This window comes from Mustela erminea, chromosome 19, assembly GCF_009829155.1.
Source record: "Mustela erminea isolate mMusErm1 chromosome 19, mMusErm1.Pri, whole genome shotgun sequence".
Classification (NCBI taxonomy): Eukaryota; Metazoa; Chordata; class Mammalia; order Carnivora; family Mustelidae; genus Mustela; species Mustela erminea.
The window spans coordinates 14,664,509-14,692,181 of record NC_045632.1 but is presented as its reverse complement, the minus strand read 5'-3'; the positions used below and the strand labels follow the sequence as shown (position 1 = coordinate 14,692,181).

Sequence of the window (27,673 nt, the reverse complement as noted above, 5' to 3'; positions counted from 1 at the left end):
TGATTATATACTCGGGATTTGGGGAGGTGAGGACAAAAGGGGTTCAGATGGTCTGACATGGTAAATACTGGTAGCTTTAAGTAGTTTCAGGATACTGGTGGCCTGGTAATTGTCAAGCCAAGCTGTGTTTTGTTTGTTTGTTTCTCTAACGAGGTACCAACATGAAGACAGTTGGGAGGTTCCTGGTGGAATGTCACATTTCTCCTGTCACCATCCTTGTCAGAAACTCAGCTTGATTTACAGCTCCTTTCACCTCAGAATCCTTCAGTCTTATGGGCAGGGAGGGGCTTCCGGAACTGAGTTATGGGTCTTTGGAAGTTAGGCTGTTAATAAGAAAGCCTCTTCCTTGTAAGTCATGAGGACATTTGCAAACTGAGGGGGACTCCTGTCCTGCAGGATTGTGATCTCTATTAGTTAACCATCTGTCCTTCCTGTAGGGCAGCCAGCAGCTCCGGAGGAATGTCACAGATGTAACAAGGGGTGCGGGGTGTAGGGTGCCAGTGTCTGCTTTGTCCTTAGCCAGCCTTTTGCTCCCTCATCAGGATCATGACCTGAGCCGAAGGCAGAGGCCAAACCGACTGAGCCACCCAGGTGCCCCAAAACAGAGAATTTTACACACAAGAATCTGGGGCTCCTGGCTGGCTCAGTCAGTAGAGCATGCAACCCGTGATCTCAGGCTCGTGAGTTCAAGCCCCACATTCCATGTAGGGATTACTTAAAAAAAAAAAAGATAAAAATAAAGTGAAATCCTACCTCAAAATAAATAAACAAAATACAAGAACTTACAAGCACACGTTCCATGAGTGAAATAAGCTAAAAGAACATATTGATATTATTATGGAAATCATGTGAACTTTGTCCACATGATGTCTCCGGCACCTCCCCTGGGGTCCCTAAACCAAACTCTTGAGACCTGCTCAGAAGGCGTATATAAGCCTGGGATGGCTAGGAGCACGGAGTGTGCCCCAGTGTGTGGGCTGCCCTGACATCGAGGCTCAACACTTTATTATAAAATTTATTATATATATTTATTATCAAATAGGTCAGGTCTCTGATCAAATGTTTATTTCTCATAGACATGCTCCCTGAACACCTTAAAATCCTACTCCATCAATCTCTTTAAAAAGATTTATTTTAGGGCGCCTGGGTGGCTCAGTGGGTTAAGCCGCTGCCTTCGGCTCAGGTCATGATCTCAGGGTCCTGGGATCGAGTCCCGCATCGGGCTCTCTGCTCGTCAGGGAGCCTGCTTCCCTCTCTCTCTCTCTCTGCCTGCCTCTCCATCTACTTGTGATTTCTCTCTGTCAAATAAATAAATAAAATCTTAAAAAAAAAAAAAAAAGATTTATTTTATTATTTTTTGAAGATTTTATTTATTTATTTGACAGGGACAGATCACAAGCAGGCAGAGAGGCAGGGAGAGAGAGGGAGAAAGAAGCAAGCTCCCTGCTGTGTTGAGAGCCCAATACGGGACTTGATCCCAGGACCCTGAGATCATGACCTGCGCTCAAGGCAGAGGCTTAAGTCACTGAGCCACCCAGGCGCCCTATTTATTTATTTTAGAGAGAAAGAACACAAGACCAGCATGGGGGAGGAGGGTCAGAGGGAGAGAGGGACAGTTTTCTTTTTTTAAAGATTTATTTATTTATTTGAGAGCGAATGAGAGAGAGTACGTACACACACACACACACACTAGCTCAGAGAGGAGGAGCAGAGGGAAAGGGAGAAGCAGACTCCTGCTGAGCAGGGAGCCCTGATGCAGAAGCTCAGATGTGGGGCTCACTCTCAGGACCTTGAGGTCACAACCTGAGCTACAACCCAGATTCCAATGCTTAACTGACTGAGCCAGCCAGGCGCCCCTCACCCCATCACTTTCTATCCCTTCCACTGGCTTATTTCTCTTCATAAAACTTCATAACACTCAACCAGGCATTGTATCACACATCTACTTGGTGATTTCTTTATTTCTAGCCTCTCATTAAAATATCCTCCAGCAGAACAGGATTTTTGTCCCGCCTCCAGCCACTGCTCTATCCCTAGATCCTAGGGTAGTACATGGCACATGGAAGGTATTCAGGAAACATTAAATAGTTTTGAATGAATGAATGAGCAAATGGACATATTTTCCCATTAGCCATTGCCCCAGCCAGACTTTGACTTCCCTGAGGCCAGAGCCTGTGTGTGTCGTTGTATATTCTCAGCACCTAATATCTGATGGAAGCAGGTATCCAGCAAATGTATGTAAAAGGAAGAAAAGAATATATATGTGAGGGAAAGTAGATGAATGGCTGCCTGGGGCTGGATGTGGGAATGGGGAGTGGCTGCAAAAGGGCCCAGGAAATCTTTTTAGGGTAGGTGCGCCTGGATGGCTTAGATGGTTAAATGTCTTCCTTCGACTCGGTTATGGTCCTGGGGTCTTGGGATCGAGCCCCACTTGGGGCTTCCTGCTTAGAGGAGAGCCTGCTTCTCCCTCTCCTGCTGCCGCTCCCCTTGCTTATGCTTGCTCTCTCTCTCTCTGTCAAATGAAATAATAAAATCTTAAAAAAAAAAGCTATTAAACAAAGCAAAATGTGTGTTGAGGGAGAATGTTGAGGGTGCCTTGCTGGTCATCCAAGCCTTACTTTGTGCCCCAGATTGTGGAGTTACAGTGGTGACCCAGACGGCCTTTTTCCCTTGCCTTCACAGGCCAACAGTGACAGCCCAGGGGGTGGGGGTGTAGAGAGCAAAATGGAGTCTCTCATGTCAAGCAGGAGCCCGTGTCAAGGAAAGACACAAGCAGTTAGGGCACCACAGCTAGGAGATATCCCCAGGACCAATGCCGGCTGACACCCAGACTTGATAACGAGCAGAACCGGAGGAAGTCTGCAGAGACCCCAAACCAATGAAATCCCTTTAAAAGAAATAGGATTTTGGCAGCAAACTGTGAGACTCTTCAGACCTGACTCCTCTCTGTCTTGACACTTTAAAAAGGCAGCTGCAGGGGTGCCTGGGTGGCTCAGTGGGTTAAAGCCTCTGCCTTAGGCTTGGGTCATGATCCCAGGGTCCTGGGATCGAGCCCCACATCCGGCTCTCCGCTCAGCGGGGAGCCTGCTTCCCTTCCTCTCTCTCTGCCTATCTCTCTGCCTACTTGTGTTCTGTCTGCCAAATAAATAAAATCTTTAAAAAAAAAAAAAAAGGTAGCTCCTCCCAAAGACTCTGTCCAATTGTTCTCCGAACAGAACCGAGACCCTTCTGTGCTTGAACATCAGAAGCAGTAGGTGGGGCCGCCTGGGGAGCTCAGTTGGTTAAGCATCTGTCTTTGGCTCAGGTCATGACCCCGGAGTCCTGGGATGGAGGCTGCCCATGCAGGGAGTCTGCTTCTCCCCCTGACCCTCTCCCCTCTCATGATCTCTCTCACTCTCTCAAATGGATAGCATCTTTAAAAAAAGAAAAAAAAGGCCCCAGTAGGTGCAAAGAGTTGACCCGGATTGTACTTTGGTCCGTTCACTTCCTGCCCCCTTCTGTCCTCTTGTTTGTCGTGTGGCTTGTCTTCTGTCCGGCTTTCTGTGCTGGCTAAGAAGCCATGTTTAATCACATGGTGAGTTGTTATTGAGCTTGGAATCCTGAACCTGCTTTAGAGTTGTGATTTAACTTTGCTTCGTGATTGAACAGAGGCGACGTAGTGGAAAGCCCCAACTGGTGCGTGCGCCTCCGTAGTGTCCTCGTGACAGGGGGCCAGGTCTGGGAGGCACCGGGCAGGGTGCTCAGGGAGGAGTGGGCGGCATGGGGGATGGGAGGAGTCAGGGAGCATTTACTGAAGGAGCAAACGGCTGAACCAGAGCCTGAACAATGTCGTTCATGACTGCGCCGCCAATTTTGTTTTTATCCACGCATGCGTGTATGTATGTGCTTGAACACTTTTTCGGCCTTATCGTCGGTCCTGCGGGGTCTCTCCTTCCGAGCCCTGGTCTGGCTTGCCGAGGACAGGGCCACAAGGGGGCGCTGCTCTCCCGGGCTCGCGCTGATCCCTGCAGCCTTGCGGGAGCCGGAGGTCTGTTTGTCGGTGGGGGACGTTTCCGCAGAGACCCGGGAGCAGGGGCGGCGAGAGGTGCGGGGGCCGGGTGTGCCGAAGGGCGCCAGCGCGGTGGGGTCTCTTCCCCCGGCTCGGGGGCTGGGCACCCCTGGGCTGCGGCGCCCTGTGGAGCTTTCCCAAGAGCAGGGGGGCGCTAAGCACTACCCCTTCGGTGGGACGTTCCAAAAGAGCCCTTGCGGCCTCCCTGGTGCCTGGAGAGAAGGCATTGCGACGGGCGGAACCCTCCAGAAAGCACGGGGAGGGGCTCACGTGGCCTCTTCCCTGAGGGGGGTTGGCGCGGGAAGCCGCTGTGAGGGTGGGCAGAGCTTCCCAGACAGAACTGAAAAAGGCGCACTGAACCAGCCTGGGCTGGGTGGTCCCTGCGAAGTGACCTTGGTGGCAGTGGGGTTGGGATGCCCATGGGGGTTAGGCGGGAGTAGGTTCCCAGATAGGGCAGGGATGTTAGGTCTATTCTGAGAGCCCAAGCTTGGGGGAAAGTTACCCCCAGATCTGTGGTCTCCGTGGAGGGAGAAGCGCCCTGAAGAACCAGTCTCTGTGGGGTGCGGGACCCAAAAAAACAAGAGAGACTTAACAAAACGTGCTGCTGTGTCAGATGACACTTTGGCCCAAGCTACAGAAAATGCAAATTGACCAATTTTCCAGCTCAAAGATCTACTGTTCCAAAGCTGGTTATTGAGAATTCCCATACTTGACTAGGAAATACAAAAATGAAATTTCAATACTGAACTGATTAGATGCAGATTATTATATTTTGAATTCTTTGGTTCAGACTCTGTTAAGAATTAGAAATTGGGGTGATTAATTTTGGGTCCCCTTTAGTACCCAACCTCTCAAAATGCTGGGCCAGCATTCCCTCCTACCATGTTATGACTCAGAGGTTATGGTCCCTCATTTTAGGAGAGGACTCAGAAGAAAAGGCTCTGCCACTGCACCAGCCCCCCCCACACACACACATCCCCGCTGTCCCGAGGGACGTCATTATATTCTTCCTTTATTGGCTGTCCTTGTATAATACAAATCTGTAAGTTTAGATACAAAAAAATCTGGAAATAAAAGATAGAAAAGTACCCGCCAGGCGCCCCCCCACTCCTTGTCCCAGACCCCTCCCCAGCGGGCACTGACGTGAGGTAACTGAGCATCTCCTTCCCCTTCCCCCTACCCCGCCTCCTGGGCCCCCAACTTGGCCCCCACCCCCATGAGACCTTGGCCCAGGGAAGATGTGGGCCCCCCCAAGTGGGGGAGAGGGGTGATCGGGGTGAGCACAGCATTGGCAGTGAACGCAGCAGGTGGGCAGAGGGAAGCCCTTTGCTTGTGCTGTGTATGGGAGGGGATGACCAGACGGGGTGGGCCCTAGTGGGCCCAGAAGAGCCCCGAGGCGGGCATCCCTTTTCCATCCCACCTGACACTGGAAGGCGGAAGGTCAACAACAGAAACTGGGAAATGTTGCTTGAACTGAGGGCACTCAGTGGGACTGTGGCCATCCCACTGTGTTTGGGGGTGGGGGTGAGGGAGGGCATTGCCAACCTAAGTCTGGCAGTGAAATGGGTCCCTTAGCCAGGCCGGGTCCATCCCTGAATTCCATCCTGTCGCAATCTGGGCGTACAATGTCAGTTCTGTAGTGGTTGTGGGGGGTGATCAAGGGGCTGGAGGGGGTGTTGGGGGGCGCAGCCCCAGGTTGTGGGACTAGGAAGAGAGGTTGGGCCTCCATGCCCAGATGTGGGGCACCCAGGGATGCTGGGACGGGCAGGGCGGCTCGAGCTACAGTTCAATCTCGAAGGTCTTCTGCAGGTCGCCGGAGAAGGGGTTGGAAGGTTTTTCAACAGCCGGTTTGCCTTCTAATGCTGCCCACTGGGCCTCAAAGGGGTCCAACTCAGGGGCCGGGGCAGGGGCCGGCTCTGGGGGCCACGGTGCCCCATTGGGACGTGGGCGGGCCTGGCCCCCAGGGGCAGTGGCCATGGCTGGGGGTGGGAAGGCTCCAGCCTTCCCGAGCAGGGTGGCGGGCTGGGGCTGGAGCTGGGCGGCGGAGCAGAAGGCGTTGGCCACCATCTGTGAGGGGGTGATGCCCACCACAGGCACCTGGGGCACGGGCGGGTAGCCCAAGCCTGGGTAGGCGGGCACAAAAGGCGGCTGCATGTGTGGGGGTGGCAGGAACACGGCCACCTGGGCGGGTGCCGCATCGAAAGGCCCCATGGGGGCAGGGAAGGGCTGCAGAGTGGGGGCCACAGGGGGCACAGATGCTGTTTGCTGCTGCTGCTGCTGCTGCTGCGCCTTGGCCACCTGGGATACCTCCTCCAGCCACCTCTCGGCCTCCGAAGGGGTCCGCTTGTGCCCAGGCTGGAAGGCAGTTGCCGGGGGCACTGAGGACTCACCCCAGGCAGAAGTCCCTAGAGAGAGGAGAGGGGACAGTTGAGAGAACCCTAGGTTGGGGGTTGGGCCCTGCCATTCACTACCTGTGTCAACTTCGGGGCAAACGGCTTAACCATCCTGGACCACAGGATGGTTCTGAGTGCTCAGAAAATACAGTTCTGAGAGTCTCAGGTCCCAAGATGGAAAAGTACAGGCAAGACTAACTGTCACTAGCCCAGCTTCCCTTCTGATGGGTCAGGGCCAAACCTGTTCCTAAATATTTTTGATAACACCCTTAGTTCTGATTATTTTGACAATGTATCATTTTGGGAGGCTAAAATTCTAAGATGGTGTAAGTCTTTTTCGAGGGGTCCCATACGTTTCCAACATAGCGAGGCTCACCGGTTTTAACGTTGTGCTTTCGAAGACTCTACAACTCTAAATTTATACTGCACTTCCAAGGGCTTCTGTGGTTCTAAGATAAGCTCATGGCTCTAAGGTGATTCCAAGGCTTCGTGGCTACGAATCTGGAGGTTCTAATACCCTGTGATCCTAAGACTGTGGTTTTCTCAATTTTATGGTTCTGAGACAGGAAGGTTTAAAACGAATCCCGTGGTTCTAAGTTGACCCCGTGGTTCTAGGATGAACCCATGGCTCTGAGATCAGCCTGGGATTCTAAGATGATCCAAAGCTCAAAATTGATTCCATGGAGCTGGGATGGTCCCCTAGCCCTTAGATGACCAACGGTTCTAAGCTCGTGGGATTCCTGGAGTCTGGGAGGTAACCCTGGACGGAGCAGGGGCCTGCAGGTGGGGTGCTGCGGGGTGGCCGCTATAGGAGACGGGCTGGGCTTACCTGCTGCGGCCAGTGGCGGCCCAGGTGCTGGGGCTCCAGCGCTGGCGAAGGACGAGCTGATCTGTGTGCACAGGGCGTTGATGCTGTCGCTGTCACTGGCACCGGGAGGCTCCATCTCGGGCACTGGGAAGTCAGGGAAGGGTGGAGGTTAGCCAAGGGGCCCAGGCCCTCAGATGGCCCCCCCGACGACCTCTGGGGTCATGGGGTGTGGGTCATGCGTCCACTCTGCGGTGGCCAAATGGATCCAGGCATGTGGTGTCTTTTGATTCCCAAGCATGAGCCAATGCAGTACCCATATGTGACCCACGAGTGTTTTCACAAGTGTGTGTGAATCTGAGCTGTGATCTCCAAGTGTGTGTGATCCTGGGCATGTGGCTTGTGAGTGTGTGTACGTCTGCATGGGTTAGCTGGGTACGTGCCCAAGGGCATGTTAATGGAAACACCGGCTTCTGTGACTTCCCAGCGTGTGTGACTTCTGTGTGTGGCCCCTGTGACTCCTATGGAACTGAAAGTTCGGCGGGGTGGGGAGGGGGTAGGTCACACCCAAGCAAGCGTGCCACTGCCTCCGGGCACACGAAGCTTCCAAATCAAGGGGAGCCAAGGAGTGTGTGTGTGCCAGCCCCAGGGTGTGTGATGGCCGCGGTACGATATGGGACAGGGAGTGCATGTGTATCACTCTCAGCCAGCACTGGCGTCTGCCCAGCAGTCACCTTTGGGAGCAGCCCAGCCTTCCGGACACAGAGCAACACCTCCCATGCCAATCCCCAAGGCCATAAGAGATGGGTGTCTCTGATTTGGCAAATGAAACAGGACCATGGGCCAGACCACGTGACTTACAGACAGCTGGGAGGAAAGGCAGCCCGCTTGCCTGTCTCCCTCAGACAGAACACAGGACTGGGCCACCTCTCTTCCCACGTAGACCTGGCTTTTTAGATCATGACTTATGCCACCTCTCTCTTCTCTCTGGCCCATGGCAGATAGGAGTAATCAAACACGATGCTTCTCTCCTCCCACTGCCCCTGCCCCTGGACTCTTTGCTCACCTTCCGGCCTCACCTGGCCAGACCCTATGGCTAGGAGAGAGTACTGGTCCTTGCAATTCCATCTCCCCTCTAAGAAAAACAGAACAGCTACACTCTCTCCTATCAGCACCCAGGGAAGACATTACTAATCAATGAGGATGTGTTGCTTCTTTCCTCAGCACTGTCCCTGGAAGACGTGGCTGGTCAGCGACGATGGGTGCTGCCTCTGCCTGATCTTTGCCTGCCAGTGACACTGCAAACCCGTCACTATGCTCCCTGACCCTTGACCTCATGTGTGCTCTTCACCTATTGTCTCCACTGGCCAAATTCTGGGAGCCTCTCCTTGAGCTAACATAACTTCTGCTGTTCTCTTTTCTCCCTTATCCATGGTAGCCTTCACTAATTAATCATATGGTATGCCACCTTGCTCCTTTTTCTTTCTCATGGCAGACCCCTCAGGAGACCGTGCCATATGCCATCATTCTATTCTCCCTGTCCCAGGCAGACTTTTTTTTTTTTAAGATTTTATTTATTTATTTGACAGACACGTCACAAGTAGGCAGAGAGGCAGGCAGAGAGAGAGAGATGGGGGAGCAGGCTCTCTGCTGAGCAGAGAGCCCGATGCAGGGCTCAATCCCAGGACTCTGAGATCATGACCTGAGCCAAAGGCAGAGGCTTAACCCACTGAGCCACCCAGGTGTCCCTCCCCAGGCATTCTTAATCCATCACAATCCTCCTTCCCCTGAGCCCATATCCTTCACCCAGCCAGATCTCATGGCTCCAGTGGCCAATAAATGATTGGGAGTTTCAGCCTCCTCCTGAGCAAACAGTGGCATCTAGGCAGCTTCTCCCCTCTCCCAAGTTCCTGGCACACTTTGCTCATCGATTGTGATACAAGCCACCTCTCCCCTTTCCCTAAACACAGCAGACATTACTAATTGATCGTGGCTTGTGCCACCCTTCTGCTTTTCCTTGCCAATAGTAGACATTGCTCATCAATCTCTCTCTCTACCCCCTTGTTGGTGGCAGATGCTGCTAATTGACCATGATGTGTTCCACCTCTCTTTCCCATGGCAGACAGTGCTAACCGATCAAGGCTTATACCCCTTCTTCTGTCTCTGGTGCTTACTAGGGACGGTACTGATCCCGATGTTCCCTCCCGCGGAGTCCCAGGCTCACCTGTGCCCTTCACCTGGAAGTCTGTGCGTCGCTGCAGTGTGGATGGCAGCTCGTTCAGCCGTAGGCTCAGCTGCCGTTTGAAAGGTGAGTTCTTCTGGCTGAGTGCCGGGAACCCGCGGAAGGAGCCCTGGCGAACCAGCTGTTCCAGCGGGGCGTGGCGTCGGGGGATGGCGGCCGCACTGGTGCCTGCAGCCACTGGGGTGCCCGCCTCACCCTTCTCACCGGGAGATGTGGTGGCTGGTGTCGGGGACACGTGCCCAGGCTGCGCAGGGCCAGGAGCTGCAGTTGGGGCAGCTGCTGCCTCTGCTGGAGACACGGGGAGACAGGCGGTCAGATACCACACCTAGGCATTTACTCCTCTCCCAGCAAGCCCCCTTGATCATCTTCCAGTGCTGCTGCCTTCACCCACTCTGTCCTGTCCCCAGAACAGGCTGGTCAGAGCCCTGAAATGTCTCTCACTGTCACCACACCAGTACTGCCTGCCCCAGGAGGCCCTCGGGGATTCCTCCTCCAACCTGACCTTTTGGGTCTCTCTAGTTTTCTGTCCCTAATCTGGCTTTCTTCACTGCTTCTGCTGTTTTCCCTTCTGAGACCTTCTATTTCCCTTTCTGATCACATTTTTTAGATTTAGATTTTTTAGATTTTTTAGATTTAGATTTTTTTATTTATGAGAGAGCAAGCGAGCATAAGCGGGGGGCAAGGGGCATAGCGAGAAGCAGCTTCCCACAGTAAGTTCTTTGTAAATTCTAAGCAGTGTTTTCCAAAAATTTAAAAACTAGAATCCACAGTCAAAAAAAAAAAAAAATACTGTGACTTAGAACACAATACATTTATATTTAAAAAAACCCTGTCTTTGGGGTGCCTGAATGGTTCAGTCAGTTAAGTACCTGACTCTTGATTTTGGCTCAGGTCATGATCTCTGGGTTGTGAGATCAAGCCTAGTGGAGTCTGCTTGGGGTTCTTCTTTTTTTCTTTTAAGGTTTTATTTGAGAGAGGGGTGCCTGGGTGGCTCAGTGGGTTAGATTAAACGTCTGCTTTCACCTCAGGTCATGATCTCAGGGTCCTGGACCAAGCCCCTTATTGGACTCCCTGCTCCACAGGGAGTCTACTTCTCCCTCTCCCTCTGCTTCTCCCCCAACCCCCACTTGTGTTCTCTGTCTCTCAAATAAATAAAAATCTTAAAAAAAAAAAAATTTAGGGGCGCCTGGGTGGCTCAGTGCGTTAAAGCCTCTGCCTTCGGCTCAGGTCATGATCCCAGGGTCCTGGGATCGAGCCCCGCATCGGGCTCTCTGCTCGGTGGGGAGTCTGCTTCCTCCTCTCTCTCTGCCTGCCTCTCTGCCTGCTTGTGATCTCTGTCAAATAAATAAATAAAATCTTTAAAAAAAATAATAAAAATAAAAAATAAAAAAAAAATTTATTTGGGAGAGAGCAAGCGAGCGCGCCCAGGCGAGCACGAGTCGGGTGAGAGGCAGAGGGAGAGGGATAAGCAGATTCCCTAATGAGCAGGGATCCGGATGTGGGGCTCGATCCCAAATGAGCCACCGAGGCGCCCCTCCTTGGGATTCTGCCTCTTCCTCAGTATACCCCCACTTACGCTTTCTCTCCAAATAAATAAATAAATAAATAAAAAAGCCGCATTGTTTTAGAATTTACAAAGTACATGCCATTTACCTGTAATGTTAGAGACCAACGATATAAAACCTTTTGCACGGTGACCTGTACCCCCCACCTCCACATGCACACAAATACACAGACTGGACTAAAAGTATTAAACTGTGGGGCGCCTGGGTGACTCAGTGGGTTAGGGCCTCTGCCTTCGGCTCGGGTCATGATCCCGGAGTCCTGGGATCGAGCCCCGCATCGGGCTTTCTGCTCAGCGAGGAGCCTGCTTCCTTCTCTCTCTCTGCCTGCCTCTCTGCCCACTTGTGATCTCTGTCAAATAAATAAAATCTTAAAAAAAAAAAGTATCATTAAACTGCACTTCCCCTTACTACATTCAGCTAATCTGATATTTTCTATTCTTTTCTATTTCAGTTCTTTTCAGTGCCGGCCACAGTCCACCACACTGACTTCACAACCCAGTAACTGGCCTTGAGCCACAGTTTAAAATGCTTCCGAACCTCCCTGGGTTAGCAGATAACCCAGTTTTGCTGGGATCTGTGGCCAGCCGAATATTGCCCAAACAAGTGAGCTCTGTAAACTGTAGCCAAACCTTGTGGCTGGTGCCCTGCTCTGTAAATTGCAGAGTCCCTGGGCCTCTGTCGCTCTCTCCTGCCCCCCGCCCAGAATGGATCTCCAGGCCCCGTCCACAGCACCCACCTTTCTTTTTTTCAGGAGCCTCTCGCTCAGTCGGCCGTCCGCCACCCGACAGGCGGAAGGAGCCCTCGCGGGCGAAGCTGGTGCGGCTGGCATCGAAGGCGGCCGTGACCCCGCATTCCTTCTCCCGCCGCTGTTTCCGCTCCAGGCAGGCAGCGAAGGCACAGCCCACGGCATGGCTCAGCCTCTCACCCTGTGGGAAGAGGGGTCAGGCCGGGCTTGGAGAGGTGGCATTATGCCGGCTGGAGGCAGAAGCCCTGGTGCCACCAGCTCAGTGTCAGGTCATCCTGGACCAGTCCCCTGCACCCGTGCCTGCCCAGAGCCTCAGACTGCATCTGCACCCAGAGGGAAACAGGACAGCTCGGAGAGAAAAAAAAGCCAGAAACAAGAGTGCAGTGCCGTATGGCTCTCTTGATAGGAAGTTCAAGAACCAGTAAAACTAATCTGTGGTGAAAAAAGCTGGAAGCCTGGCTGTTCCTCTGGGGGCGGGGGTGAGAACTCACTGGGAAGGGGCAGGAGGCGTTGGCTGGGGTAGAGGAATGTTCTAGGTCTTGATGGAGGCTTGGGTTGCATGAGTATATACAGTTGTTAACACCCCTGGGTCTGTGCACAGCAAGCATTTGACTTCAAAAGAAAAAGAGCTGGTAATAAATGCGTTCAACTGCAGGGCAGGCAGGCTGAAGTGTCCGGGGGAAATATTCTGATGTCTGCAACTTTGAAATGCATCAAAAATGGGACAAATGAGCAACAGAGTAAGGGCAGACACACCTAATGGCAGGATCTGGGTGATGGTGTCTAGGTGACTGGTTATACAAGTCTTTCGGCTTCCATGCATGCTTGGAAGCATTTTGTCATAAAATGCTGGGAGTGAACACAACAGCCCTGTTAAGTGCCTACTTGGGAGGCTGCAAGGCCACAGTGATGCTGGCTTCCTGCTTTCCAGCTGTGTTTCTCGAGAAATCCACATCACCTCTTAGTGCCCAAGCCTCCTGGTCTATAAAATGGGGACCCTAACAGCACTTACTGAACCGGATTGTAGCAAGATTTATCTATGAACTAATATGCAAGGCATACAGCAGAGGGAGCCAGCCCAAGAGCCAGGCACAGGGAAATACCACACAGGTATCTCAGTGTATCTGTCCATGCAGGACCCTCCCGATCATGCCAGGAGGTGGCTGTGCTTACGAACCCATTTTACAGACAAAGAAACTGAGCCTTAGTCAACAATAAGCGAGTGGCAAAGTTAGCATGAGAATGAGATCGATCTGACTTCTGTTTCTTAACCAAGATTCTCAGCCACCTGTTAAACTTGGGGACAAAAATCGTCCACAAAATACCAGCACAGGAAAAGGGTTATACCCCATGATCCAGTCAATTTATCCCAGGAATGCAAGGTTGGTTCAACTTACGAAAATCAATCAGTGTAACACACCACATTAACAGAAGGATGGAAAAAAGCCACACGATCATCCCCATGAACGCTGAAAAAGGATTTGACAAAATCCAGCCCCCTTTCATGATTTAAAAAAAAAAAAAAAAAAAATCAACAAACTTTGAATAGAAGGGAACTTCCTCAACCTGATAAAAAGTCACAGCTAACATAATACTCAACGCTGAAAGAGTGAAAGCTTTTCCCTAAGAACAGAAACAAGACAAGGATGCCTATTTTCATCACTCTATTCAACACTGTGCTTGCTGGAAGTTCTAGAGTAATTGGACAAGAAGAAGAAAGGCATCCAAACTGGAAAGGGGAAAGTAACATTACCTCTGTTTACAACTGCCATAACCTTATATATAGAAAATCATAGAGAATCCACAGAAGAACTATTAGTGATAATAAATGAATTTGGCCAAGTTGCAGGATACAAGATCAACACACAAAAATCAGTTATACCTACCTACGCTAACAGTGAACAATTCAAAAATGAAGTTACAACAATCCCGCTTATGATAGCATTTAAAATAAAATGGGACACCTGGGTGGCTCAGTCGGTTAAGCATCCCACTCTTGATTTCGGCTCAGATCATGATCTCAGGGCCGTGACATGGAGCCCCGTGTTAGGCTCTGTGCTGGGTGTATAGCCTGCTTATGATTCTCTCTCTCTCTCTCTCCCACTCTCTCCCTCTGTCCCTCCTGTTCCCCTCCCATTCATGTTCATGATTATGCTCACTCACTCTCAAAAAATAAAATAAAATAAAATAATGGTTATGAATAAACTTAACCAAGGAAGTCAAAGACATGTATGCTGAAAACTACCACACACTGTAAAGAAGACCCAAATAAATGGAAATGCATCCCATGCTCATGGATTATGATATTTAATACTGTTAATGACTGCAATATTTCCAAAGTGGTCTATAGATTCAGTGCAATCCTCACAAAAATCCCAATAGATTCTTGTAGAAATAGAAAAGCTGACCCTAAAATTCACATGGAATTGCAAAGGACCCAGGAGAGCCAAAGTAATTTTGAAAAAGAACAACATAAAAGAACTCACACTTTCTGATTTAAATAGTACTCCAAAGCTACCACAATCAGAATAATGTGATACTGCCGTAAGGATAACATATAGATCAATGACACAGAATTGAGAGCCCGATATTGACCCACACCTCTATGGTCAATTGATTTTCAGTAAGGGTACCAAGACTTCAATGGGGGAAAGAACAGTCCTGTTAACAAATGGTGCTAGGACAATAGCCACATGGAAAAAATAAAGTTGGACCCCTTCTTCACACCATTTACAAAAATTAACTCAAAATGGATTAAAGTCCTAAATGTAAGAGCTAAAACTATAAAACTCTTAGAATAAAACATGGAGTAAATCTTCATGATCTTAGATTTGGCAATAGATTCTTAGATGTGACACCAAATGCATGAAGGACAAAAGAAAAATATAGATAAACTGAACTTCATCAAAATTAAAAACATTTGTACTTCAAAGGACACTACTAAAGAAAGTGAAAAGACAACTGAAGAGAATGGGGGGAAATTTTTGCAAATCATACAACTGATAAGTGTCTAGTATCCAGAATATATAAAAAGTTCTTACAACTCAACAATAAAAAGACAACCCAATTTTTAAAAAAAGGATACAGAATTTAAACAGACATTTCTCCAAAGATATACAAATGGCCAATAAACATATAAAAAGAGTCTCAATCTCCTTAGTCAGTAGGGATATACAAATCAAAACTACAATCAGGTACTACTTCACACCTACTAGGATGGCTATAATTAAAAAAAAAAAAAAAAAAAAAGGAAAGTATTAAGTGCTAGCCAGGATGTGGAAAACTGGAACCCTTGTACTTAGCTAGTGGGAATATAAAATGGTGCAGCCTCTGTGGGAAGTGGTTTGGCAATTCCTCAAAACTTTAAATATAGATATAGATTTACTATATGATTTAGCAATCCAGCTCCTAGGTATGGACCCCAAAGTATTAGAAACAGGTATTCAAACAAATACTTGCACATCCATAATGCTGTCCATAACAGCATTATTCACAATATCCAAAAAGTAGAAACCACCCGAATGTCCATCAAAGGATGAAAAGATAAACATGTAATATATCCATACAGTGGAGTATTACTCAGCTATAAAACAGTAAGGACTCGCACTACAAGGATGAGCCTTGAAAACATGATGCTAAGTGAAAGAAGCCAGCCGTAAAAGACCGCACACCGTACGGTTCAATTTGTATGAACTGTCTAGGAGAGTTAACTCCACAGAGACAGAAAGTCACTAGCCGTCAGGGAGGAAGGTGTGTGGCACAGGGAATGATGGCTTAATGGATCTGAGCTCCCTTTTAGGAGCGATGAGGATATGGGCAACCAGAGAGAGGTGATGAAGGAACATGGTTAAGAGCCTACTAAATGCCACTGCAGTGTGGGCTTTCATATGATCAATTTCATGTGAACTGCACCTCAAAAAGTGAAGTTATGCTTGGGGAATCCTGGGAGTTCTACCACCTAATGCTTCAAACCCGTGGCTCAGAAGTGGAAGGGAAAGCAGAGGTCACGCTCTCTACACAGAAGAGATGGCCTTGCGCTTTTCTTGCTTTGATTCTCACCGCCAAGTACTTTTCAAGATTTTATTTGAGAGAGAGAGAGCACACAAGGAGGGGGAGGGGGAGGGGCAAAGGGAGAGGGAGAAGCCGACTCCCCACTGAGTGAGGAGCCCCATGTGGCACTCGATCCCAGCACCTTGGGATCATGACCTGAGCTGAAGACAGAAGCTGAACTGACTGAGCCACCCAGGTACCATCCCCCACCCAAGTACTTTTCAAATGATAGCAACTGTTCCTAGTGACTGAACCTGTGTTAGGCAACTCTGTTCAGAACTTTCTGGGTTTGATCCTAACAAATGCTCCCCAACACACCTGGGAGAAGCCACTGCTAACACCCCCATTTCATGGAAGAGGAGACTGAGTCCCCAAGAGGAAAGTCACCCGGGCCTCATGTCCCACAGCTATGTTGTTACGACACTGAACCCACACTAACCATGTGGCTGTGTTTTCCCTAAATAGCCACAGCAAATTTCTGGCACCCGCCCACTCCTCCAGAACTTTGTCACTCCCCTGTCAGAGGTGGAGTCTGTGTTCTCTCCCCTTAGCCTGGGAAGACCTCTACGACCACCTGGACAGACACAATCCCACAGAAGCAAGGCTGTGTGTGTGGTTTCCAAGACCAAGACCAAGCAGGTGTGAGCTCTGTCTCTCTCGAACTCACACTGGAGCCCAGCGCCGCCATGGAAGAAGTCCAGCTCTCCTGAACCCCCTGCTAGACAGCCCTTGTGAAGAGGTCCTGAGATCCGTAAAGAGTGGGGCTATCCGGCCAGGCTCTTGGGGTCACAGTTCCAAACACCATCACATTGTAACAGCACAGGAGACCCTGGAGCCAGCCCCACCCAGCTGAGCCTTGTCCAAATTCCTGACCTACGAAACCCCTGAGAAATAGTAAATGACGGTCATTTTAAGTCACCAAACATTGGGGCAATTTGTTCTGTAGCAACAGATAGCTGATACAACTTAGCCTGCTCTGCTCAGGAAATCTGCAGTCGCTTGGGGCCCTGGGTTTCTGCTACCTCTGTACTAGCCCCTGGCAGGCGCTTACCCATCCTGACTAATCCATCCTGATACTCTCACGCTAGTTTTCCACCCCCGGTTTGACGTCTGAGATTGTGTGTATGACAGAGGAGGTTGGGGGTGCTGAGCAGTTTTGGGAGTCCAGAGTCCTTAGGGTGGGGATTTCTTTTTCTTTCTTTCTTCCTTTTTTTTTTTTTTTTTTTTAAGATTTTATTTATTTGTTTAAGAGAGAGACAGTGAGAGAGAGCATGAGAGGGGAGAAGGTCAGAGAGAGCAGACTCCCCTTGGAGCTGGGAGCCTGATGTGGGACTTGATCCCAGGACTCGAAGGCAGTTGCTTAACCAACTGAGCCACCCAGGCACCCAGGGTGGGGATTTCTGAAATATGAAGGAATCCCGTGAAAATCTCAGAGGGATGTGTGTTATTTTACTTGCCCAGTATCTGTTCCCCTTGCTTTTGATAACAGCACCCCAAGTTCCCTTTGGGGAGCTCCTCGTGCATGTTGGATAAGTCAGTCTGTATGCTCCACCCTCCCCTGACCAAGGGGAGGTCTTACCCAAGACAGGCCAATCCCATGCCTTTTTGTTAGAATTTTAACCCCAGGGGTGCCTGGGTGACTCAGTGCATTAAGCCTCTGCCTTGGGCTCAGGTCATGGTCTCAGAGTCCTCGGATTGAGCCCCAAATCGGGCTCTCTGCTCAGCAGGGAGCCTGCTTCCCCCACTGTCTCTCTGCCTACTTGTGATCTCTGTGTGTGTGTGTGTGTGTGTGTGTGTGTGTGTGTGTGTGTGTAATAAATAAATCTTAAAAAAAAAAAAAAAGAGGCTGGATTCATTTCTGCAGCAGTGCAGTGGAAGGAACTGTCCCCTCTGTGGTGCCCCCAGGCTGCTCAGCTCCCTGACTATCCTGATGCTTAATGCTCTGATTGCCCTTTGATTTTTTGTGAGATTTCCCCCCATTATAACATTTTGGAGTTAAATCAGCCAGATTGGTTTCTGCAGCCAGCCACCAAAACATACTGGCTAATGCAGGGAGCTGAGACCATGCCTTCCTACCAGGTTGGGTGTGGTCTGAGGTCAGGGTTCAGGGGATAGGGCAGAATAAAGAGGCTATTTTCCATTTTTGTGGCAAGGGGTATCCATGTGACTACATGCTGACCAATGGGATGTAATCATTATGTAGCTCCCCAAAAGGAGAGGGTTTGTCCCTCTGCATGCCTCCCTCCTTTAGGTAGCTCGAATAAAGATGCAAGGGCTGGAGCATGTGCACCCATTTTGGATCATGGAGTGGAGGCCACACTCCAGTGCCACGACAAGATCATGGAGCTGCAGCCCTTGATGGGAAGAGAAGAGCCCCCCAATCCTGCACTGCCTACCTCTGGATATCTTTCACACAAGCCAGGAACAAATTTCTATCTCCCTGAACTGAATGGCAGCTGGGGATTTACCGTCACAGCTTCAGAATCCTAACTATGAGAATGTTTCTGAGAAGAGAGACCATTTGTGGCTTCTGTCAGATTCTCAGAGGGGACCCTCATGTCTCAAATATATGAAGAACCACAGACACATTGAATCAAGGTTGAAAAGAGTGTGTACCCTGGGAGTATCACAGAGGAGGGCCCAAGGGACCAGGTGGGGTTTTTTTTATGTAAGCAAGAGTTTACGGAGCCGTGTCCTAGACGCCTGTGCATGTTACTTACATGCGTGCGACCCTCATAAAAAAGAAAAATAAGAGACACATGCACAACTATGGACAATGAGGATGATAATTAATGTGTCCCTGAGCACTTCTGATGTGCCAGGCACTGTTCCAGACACTTTGTATTAACCCCTCCAGCCTCCCTGTACTCCTCTAAGTTAGGAGCTGCGAAGGACACAGGGAACAGAGAAGAGAGGTGAGTGTCTGACCTGAGCCCGCCGAAGAGCAACCAGCCAGCTTCCTCCCAGCTCCGGTGATACTCACAGAGTCCTTGAGCGCCAGGAAACAGTGGCAGATCCAGCGGCGGGTGGTCCCATCCCGGCAGATGTAGGAGAAAGCCTTGTCCAGGTTGCGGTCAGGGGCACAAAAGGAGACCTTTTCTATGGTCTGGTCTACCAGCAGGTCCTGGAAGCGGGCCAGGGAAACCAGGAGAGGAACTTGAACAGTCTTTCCTGTATTCATTCGGTGCTCCTTTATTGTCTGTTCTCTGTCTTGTCCTGAATGGGTGGGGACCCCGCACTGATTGAAACAGAGGTGGGCCCTGCTCCCATGGGGCTCCCCAGTTAGCAAGGCACTCAAGGCCCATCACCAGAGAAAGACATAGGCAAGGGGTCAGGGCCAGGATTGAGGGAGACACATGGACCCATGGGAGCCACAAGCAGGTGCCCAATTCCACTTGATCAGGAGACATCAAAACCTTCCTGGAAGAGGTATTAACTAGGCAAAAAGGCAGGGAACAGTCTTTTGGGGCAAGGGAACTGCCTCTGCAAAGATGTCAATCCTGCTTAGTCGTTAACCTAACCCTTGTCATGTGCTGCTGCCTCCTTGGGCAGTTTCCGGGCAGGGAAGTCAACAGTGAGCAAACAGATGCTCTGATCCCAGCCGCGTGAGGCTCCCCTCTGGCTGGGAACAATGACAATAAACCCAGTACAGCTAACATCCACTGATCTGCGCAAGTGTGCTGCCCCAGGCACCGTTTTACACGGCATGCACCTATCCTCTCATTTAAGGGCAGGGTCCGTGTTTATCCACATTTCACAGATGAGGCAACTGAGGCTCGGAGGGGTTAAATCTCATACTCGGGGTCACCCAGCAGATGCATGGGGGAGCTGGGATCCGAGCTAAGGCTCTGCTCTACAGCCTGTGCTCACACCCACCATCTGTGCCAGCTTGTGATAACTGCAGGACTCAGCCCTGAATTAGGACTATGAGGTGTGCCAAGATGTTGCGGGAGCACACGGTCTAGGAAGGCCTGGGAGGGAGGTACATCCTGGAGGCGGGTGGGAAGGCGTCCTAAGTCCTGATTCAAGCCAGTGGGGGAGGTGAGGGGCCCACCGGTGCCCCCTCCTACCCCCACAGGCCTCCTACCTTGGTCTTGTCATCCACCACTCGGAGTCCGTCGGCTGACACCCAAAGGACAGACTTCACGGACTTCCGGCCCATCTGGGGTGGGGGAGGAGGACAAAGGGCCTGGTCAGGGCTGCCTCCTGGGGTCTGAGCTGGGGTGGGGGGGTGGTGCCTTCCTGGCTCCAGCCTCACTCACCGCCTTCAGCTTCTTCACGGCATCTTCACACACGTGCATCCCCCGGGACTCCTCCACCTCCACGTGGCCCAGGTACTTGAGGGAGAGGAAACCGGAGGACAGAAAATCAGCACAGTCATCAGTACCCTTCCCAGTGTGCCCTGAGCAGCTGCAACCTGTCCTGCAAGGTACCTAGCCCATTGTACATATTAATCCACTCTGCACCTCGGCCCCATGAGGTGGCTACTCTGCTCCCATCCCAGGCATACAGACAAGGATGCTGAAGCAGGCAGGTAGTACTGAGTCCCATCTTGCCCCTATTCCTGGGCCTTAACACGTTATCCTCTTCCCTTTGGGCCCCAGTGTCTGCGAGCCCCAGAGCCCCTGTGAGCCCCAGGACTGGCCCACTGATGAACTGATGAGAACCGGGGTACACTCGCCCCAGCTCCCTTACCCCATGGCTAGGATGGCTCTATTTCCCAGCATTTTCCCCAGTGGCATGAAGCCAGGGCTGAATAGTGGAAGGGAGGCATTGGCCTCGCGTGCACATCCTCTTAGAGGGCTTTCTCGCAGGGTTCAGGCCAGAAGTACTCAGGACCCCGGGCCAGGGCCAGGTGGCTGCCCTATGGGCCCACAGCTGCAGGTTAGCCAAACACCCTTTACTGGCCGCCTACGCTTCCTCGGCCCCACAGTGTTTCCCACACCACCAGATGGACCCCTCACACTCCATGTCTGCTTATGGGAGAAGGGAAAAGAAAATGGAGGGTTTGTGACCATCGGCTGTGGTCACCCCACCAGGAAGGGACTGAGGGGGATTTGAACCCTAATCCTGCGTTCTCCCTCACAGAGGTGCAGTATGTGTTGTGAAATGTCGTCCAGTGCCTTTTGGAAATTGTGAGCTCCCACAGAATAGGGTGACATTAGGAAGAAGGTACCCCGCCCAACTCCCCAGGTAATAACTTCATGGTACAAGAGAATGTGTGTTGGGTTTTGATCCCGCCTTTGAAGGGCCCAGGCCGTGGGGTCCTGCTCTAGCAGGACAAACCTTCAGCCATCCCTCTGTACAGGAAGAGCCCTTAGCCGTCTCACCCAACACCAGGGACCCAGAAGCTCACAGCGCCCCGCCCATGGCCCCGCCCACTCACCCGGACTGGGAAGCTGCATGTGCCCTTGCGCACAGCGTCCTCGTCTGCTTGCCACTGGTGGGGGCGCGACGCCTCGGGCACGTAGGCTGGTTTCCGCCGTCTCAGGCTCTGCCGTAACTTATTCATGGTGCCCGCCCCTTCTGGTGACACAGGACAGGGCCACGGGTCAAGGGCGGTGGCTGGAGGCATGGGTTCCAGCAGGATGGATAGAGTGCTCAGGGAACATGGGGTCAGATAACATGGGATCTGGGTTACAGTGGAGGGGGGGGTCACTGGGTCAGAGGGCATGGCATTTAGGGGACATGAATCAACAGCAGTCAGGGGACACCGGGAAGGCAGGGTAATGCCAGAGTAAGCAGTGCGGTTTCAGAAGAAAAACTTATGGCCAAGGTACATGAAGGTCAGGGATGGAGAGGGTCATGAATCACAGCTTTTAGCGGTCTGGAGATTAGGGAGGTGACAGTCAAGAGGTATGAGGATCCAAACTAACAGGGAGTCAAGACACTGGAGGGCACAGGGCTTAGAAGGCATAAGGGCCACAGATCATGTGGCCAGGAGTTTTGGGGGTAGGAAGCCAGGGGATGAGATGGTCAGAGAGCACAAGAGTTCTGAGTTGCCGGGGTTCGATGTGGGGGGGACTCAGAACATCCAGGGATTGAGGTCCAGAACCCAAGCCAGAGGGTGTGGGGGCTGGGGGCTCATCTCTGTGCCCCTCAGATCCGCCCCTCTGTCAACTGTGTCTAGTCAAAGACAGGAGACCCTGGGGCGGTGTGCACCTGCGACCATCAGATGAAGGAAGGGGCGTGGAGGTGGGACAGTCTTCGTTGACTGAGACAGTCTTCACAGACTGAGAAGCCATTCTGACAGTCCCAGGAGCATGAGAGCCAACTAGGACAGAGCACCAGAAGCAGATGGGGACTGTGTATGTGTGTGCGTGCATGCAAGTGTGCAACTGGTGTACTCCCAGTGTCTAGATCTGAACATGCAACCATTGTGAGTGTGTGTATTTCTGAAGACGGTGTGTACCAAAGGCCACAGGTCTGAGAATGGTTGTCTGTGAAAGTGTATGTCTGGGAGTGCAGCCTGTGAGGGGGTCAGTGTCCAAGAGTGCGGTTGTTGTCCTTAAGTGAAAGTCCCAGAAGGTTGTTGCTGAAGGCTATCTAAGTGTGAGATGGTTGTGGAATGTGTGTCGGGAATGCTGCCTGTGGGGATGTGTCTGAGCATGAAGCTCTTGGCTCCGAAAGGGTGTGTCCCTGACTGTTGTCTTGGAAGCTATGTGTCCATGTGAGAGTGTGGCTACTGCCTTCGATGGCTGTCGCCTCTGACGGTGTGTGCCTGTGACTTATCAGAGAGTCTTTGTCTCTGGCCAAGAGTGCTGTCGGTGGTGAGGCTGTGTGTCTGTGGCTTTTGTCTGGGAGGATATGTGTGTGTGTCAGAGTGTGTGGCTGTTGCAGAGACTGTGGGCTCATGAGTGTTGTGCTGAGGCTGTGTCTATGCAACCAAGTATCTGGGTAGGTGTGGGATAGCACAAGGTTGTTGTCTGTGAGAGTGTATTAGTGTTATTTGTGAGGGTGGGCCTGATGGTCACTGAGTGTACAGGGAAGACACTTGAGGGTGCCCACTCCTGAGTGTGATGAAGCCCGTGTGAGTGCAGGGACAGTTCCTCCCGTCATGAGAGGCAGACCCAAGCACACACTCAGCCCTTGCCCTGGCCCCAGCTGGTCACTCACCTGGCTCCGTCCTGGAGGTTTCGGGGGGCCCCGGGGCCCCACAAGGGGCTGGGGGCAGATGCTGCTCAGGCCTCCTGGGTCCGCCCTGCCCAAGGAAGGGAGGAGAAGGTGAGAAACTGGCTTGGGGTGGGGCTCAGTCCCCTACCTCACCCCCTCTTTGGACAACAGCCAAACCCCCCTCCATTTCAGGCTCCCTGATGAGAGCCCCAGTTGTCATAGCAACTGTTACTAAGGAGACCAGCCACCTGGTAGCAAGAGCCCAGGAATGAGTCGGTGCATTTCCGGGGGCATGTGTTGGGGATGTCCTGGCCTCAGGAGGCCCTCAGTACCCAAGGGGATGGTGTGAGGAGGGAGTGGCCTTGACCTCTAGACACCTGTCCAGGCTGCACATAAACATACAGTCACATACATGCACGCACACAACTCAGGTCTCCGGCTATCCCCAGCGCCTGGGCACAGCTCCACACGTGTGTCTGTGCAGACATCACAGCAGGAGCACACACCGGGTCCCACAGACACACAAAAGTGGCGGCAGCCACTATAACCAGCTGGTATCCTGTCCATGTTCACAGACACAGACATCTGTCCACGTGAGTAGCAAGTCCCAGCCTGCCCAGGCACGGCCATAAACACCAGGGCACACCAGCTACTGGATGTTTGGTCCTTCCTTATTTTCTCGGCCATGTACGGACAGCTGGGCCCAGGCACCCTCACCAGAGCAGCGCTCACTCCTAGTGAGATCTCCTCAGGCCCCTGCCTGACACACTTGCGTCGCTGCCTCTGGAGTCACACCGGTCAGAGGTCGCCCACTAGCACAGACAGGGTCCCCATTACACACACCTGTCACATGCGGCTTCACTGCTGTGCAAGGACATGTGGTCATGCAGACACACGGCCACACATTCGGTCCCACGCTACCACCCCCAGCCACGGCCACAGGTGCCTCCTCATGTCCAGGCACACAGCAGCCCACGGATTCCTGGCCCCAACTGCAGCAGCCACACCAACATGTTGTTTGGGTCACGTGCTATCACAGTCACACACACACACCCAGTCACAGGGACACACATGTGGTCACCATATCAGCCACCCTTACATGGAGAGCCCTCCCTGACCAATCACACACAGAGACACGGATGGCCATGGTCTGTGCCTGGTTGAGGACTAGGCATACACACTGAAGACATGCACAGAACCACCCAGAGACAACTGTCCCTCAGGATGGCTAGGCTCAGGTACGGCCAGATGGATGCTGGCTCAGAGTCCCAGCCACATGCATTTCAGAAATGGCTGTGTGTGCCAAGTGACACAGCATTGGTGTCCCAGTACCCAGCCACATGCCCTGGCCATGCTACAGTCCCCCAGTGCCCCCACCACCCGGCTGCACCATGTCACCCCCTCACCAACACATGGCCTCTCTTCATGCAAACACATGAAGAAGAAGCCTGTGGCCACATACAATCACAGTGCCTGGGAGAGTCACCGGGACAGACACACAGCATCTCATACAGGGAGACATCGGCACACAATTTCTGTGTCACACGTCCTAAGCACACAGTGATGATGAGACAGAACTCAGAAATGCGGTGACCCGGACATGGCGCTTATAGCTGCGTCCACCCAAAAGACACGGTTCCTGACAGAGCCATGTACGCAGTCAGGAGAGTCACCCAGTCACCAAACCACCCAGATGGAAACACAGTCCAGCACACACACATAGACAGGAACATTCACACCAGCCACACGGCTATAGACATGTACACTCCCATAGGCCACGACATATAATCACCCAGGGTCGCAGATGTGCAGGCCCGACACAAATCTAGAAGCCACCATCACCTCTATCCGGCCCCCCCCGCACAGTTCCCTGGTGCCACCACACACAACCATAAGCAGAGCTTGAGTCACACATGATAAAATAACCCTCTATTAATAATCAGTCAGGGGTTCAGACCCCTACTCCAATCTGTCACCCAGATCACACGCCAACACAACTATAAATGCGCACACTTCGTATCAACGGAGCTAGATGGAGACCTTTCTACAATCCAAGTCACATACATAGATGTGGCCATGGACACACAATCGCTGTCCTACACGTCACAGGGCCATCACACAACCAGGCATGGGGTGTCTTCGTATACGATGGCAGTTACACACCCAGAGTTGCAGGGACAGTTGTGTGTCATAGAGACATATGTGTGACCCACATATACGATCAGTTGTAGACGCAACCACAAACATTCGCAAGTCACTGGGAGAGCAGCACATGGCCACAGAGTCATAGACACAACTCCACGTACCACCATCCCAACTCCACCCACGGCTAGTCAGCCACACATTCGCCTAACCCCAGACCCAACACACACACTGTCACAACCCAGTGATATTTACCAAAGCACACGCCTAGGGTCACAAAAGATGTAATCACAGACTCAACCACACAGTTACAACCATGCACACGCACACTCGAATAGACTAAAAAGTACAGGGTTCAGCATAAGGAGCAGCTGTCTCACACACACACACACACAGTCACACCAATGCCGGGGTCACAGACACCATCACACGCATTACCAGACACAACCACACGCACAAAACACAGACACACGCACAGGATTCCTTGGCCCCCAGCTCTAGCGCACACGGACACACACCCACAGGCACAGTCACAGTCACACAAACACCGGGTCACACTCTTAGCCACCTCCCTATCCCTTGCTTTCCCCCTTCCCCCCAGGTACCACACACAAAGCCGCCGTCACCCGCAGTCGCTGCAGACAGATAGGGCTGCGCTTGGTCCCTGGGGAGCCGCCCCCCACCCCCAGCCTGAATCTTGGAGCCTGGGGGGCCATACCCAGGAGAGGGAGGCGGCGCATTGTCTGCGGGTGGGGCTGCTCCCAGACAGCTGGGCAGCCCCAGGGATCCTTGACCAAGCCTTTGGGGGTTGCCTGAAATTTCCCTATTTTATTCAGGCTGGGTGGGGGGTGGAGTCCCCGGAACAGGGAGCTTGTTTTGAGAAGGGGCTGTTCCTGGGACCCCGCCCAGGGATTGGTGGGGGGATGCTGTGCTCAGGTCGTCTCTGAGGCCTGGGTACAGACTGTGCCTGGAATCCGACCCCCCAGGCCTTGGCTTGGTGGGGGAGCTGTGCCCAAGGACCCCCATCCTCAAGACCTTGTCTAGAGGGTTGTTGTGGTCAGAGACCACCTCAGGCAGGGAGGAGTGGGAATTGCGTCTGCTCTGGAATGGCCTCCTGGAGGCCTTGGCCTGATGTGGGGGTTGTGTCCTGGACCCCATCCCTAAAGCCTTGCCCAGGGAGTTGTACCTAGAATCTGTCCCCCTGCCCTTGATTTTTTTTTTCTTTTGAGAGGCAGGTCTATGTCCAAGATCTCTATCTCCAGGGCCTTGGCAAGAGAGGGCCTGTGCCCCGGACCCCTGTCTCTCAAGCTTTGGCTTAGAGGGGGCCTGTTCCGGACCCCCACCCAGGCCCACCCTCCCCACCCTTGGCACCCTCTCTCCATCCGGGCGCCGCGGCCGCCTCCCACCCTTCGCCACATCAGCAGCGGCGCCGCCCCCCACCCGAGTCCCCCTCTCCCGCCCTTCTCACGCTGGCCGCCGCGCTGCGGGACATCCAGGGCCGGGGCACCCCCGCCTCCCGCGGCCCCAGCTGGGCCCGGATCCCCGAGCGCTGCTGCTGCTGCTGTGGCGGCGGCGGCAGCTCGGTCTGACGCGGGCCGGGGCCGGGGGCCGGGGAATGGTGCGGGATGCACGCGCTCGAGCCTGCTCCGCTCCCGGGAGGATTCCGTTCCGGGGGCGGGGGAGCGCCCCTCCTGCCTCGGCTCCCCGCCCCAGCCCCGCCCATTGGCCCACCGCCTTCGGGATATGCAAGAAAACCCCGCCCCGGCCCGGCGCCTGGCCGGCCTAAGCCCCACCCCCTGGCCTGCAGGCCACGCCTATACGCAGATATGACCCCGCCTTCTCTGGTGCGGCCACCGCCCCGCCACGCCCATTGGCCAGTCCCGGGCTGAGCCAGCACGTGAGCCTCGTAGAGACCTTACCCTAGGCCTATCCAGGCGTGGGTTCTCTTCCCCTCCGTGAACCTTGACCTCAGGTCCCCTTCTGTTCCACGTCCGTGAAAGAGTTGCTTCGGGAAGCTCTTTGCCGCCCCACATACCCAAATCTTCCAGCTAACCCCACGGTTCTCCCAGCCCAGCGGGGGCGGGCAGAAGCGGTGACGAGGCACTTTTTGCGAGGAAGGGGAGGGGGAACGAAGAGACCCTGGCGTCCTAGTGCGCGAGCGGTTCGGCTTCGGGGGTGGGGGTGCCGGGCTGGGACCAGGGTGCTGTTCTGGCCATCACTGCACCCCCGCTCCCACTCAGTCCTGTGGGTTTGGCAAAGCAGCTGGCAGGGGCATTACGGTCCATTAGCAAAGACGATGTTGCCGGGAGCCGAAGCGAGGGAGCGCGGAGCCCGGGAGGTGTGTGGGGCGGGGGCAGGCCCTCTCAGCTGCCGCGGCCTTTTGAGCAGGTGGTCAGCACGTGTGGGAGGGGCTGGAGGAGGGGCGGGTGGGAGGGAAAGGGTAGAAGGAGGATCCCGGCAACAGATGGCCCAGGCTGGGCTGGGGCTTTCAGACCAGAGGATGGGAGGGGGCTGGCCATCTGCACCTGGAGGCAGGCTGAGAGCTCCTCCACCCCCACCCCTCCCAGCGC

General features: G+C 52.7%; 1 protein-coding gene across 3 annotated transcripts; it reads right to left on the bottom strand.

Annotated features, from left to right (window-relative positions):
- Positions 1-5,032: 5,032 nt before the first annotated feature.
- Positions 5,033-27,603, bottom strand: NUMBL (NUMB like endocytic adaptor protein). Of its 3 annotated transcripts, none has more exons than XM_032324062.1 (10): positions 27,023-27,603; positions 22,965-23,049; positions 21,235-21,374; positions 20,111-20,185; positions 19,936-20,010; positions 18,832-18,972; positions 11,790-11,979; positions 9,471-9,776; positions 7,271-7,393; positions 5,033-6,453 (listed from the first exon to the last, which is right to left on the bottom strand). In XM_032324062.1, the coding sequence occupies exons 1-10, from the start codon at positions 27,134-27,136 to the stop codon at positions 5,828-5,830; spliced, it is 1,875 nt and encodes a 624-aa protein (XP_032179953.1). In that variant the 5' UTR covers positions 27,137-27,603; the 3' UTR covers positions 5,033-5,827. The 3 variants fall into 3 exon arrangements, with proteins under 3 accessions (XP_032179953.1, XP_032179952.1, XP_032179951.1); XM_032324061.1 differs by lacking the exon at positions 27,023-27,603 and adding an exon at positions 26,572-26,978 and having other exon boundaries at positions 9,471-9,773; XM_032324060.1 differs by lacking the exon at positions 27,023-27,603 and adding an exon at positions 26,572-26,976.
- Between the last annotated feature and the right edge of the window lie 70 nt (positions 27,604-27,673).

Excerpts from the sequence above, each read along its gene's own strand:
- NUMBL (XM_032324060.1), bottom strand. The coding sequence starts at position 26,826 with ATGGGCGGGGCTGGGGCGGGGAGCCGAGGCAGGAGGGGCGCTCCCCCG. Across the intron at positions 20,011-20,110 it reads CCGTGAAGAAGCTGAAGGCG|ATGGGCCGGAAGTCCGTGAA; the intron begins GTGAGTGAGGCT and ends CCCCCACCCCAG. Across the intron at positions 11,980-18,831 it reads TCCTGGCGCTCAAGGACTCT|GGTGAGAGGCTGAGCCATGC; the intron begins GTGAGTATCACC and ends CTCTTCCCACAG.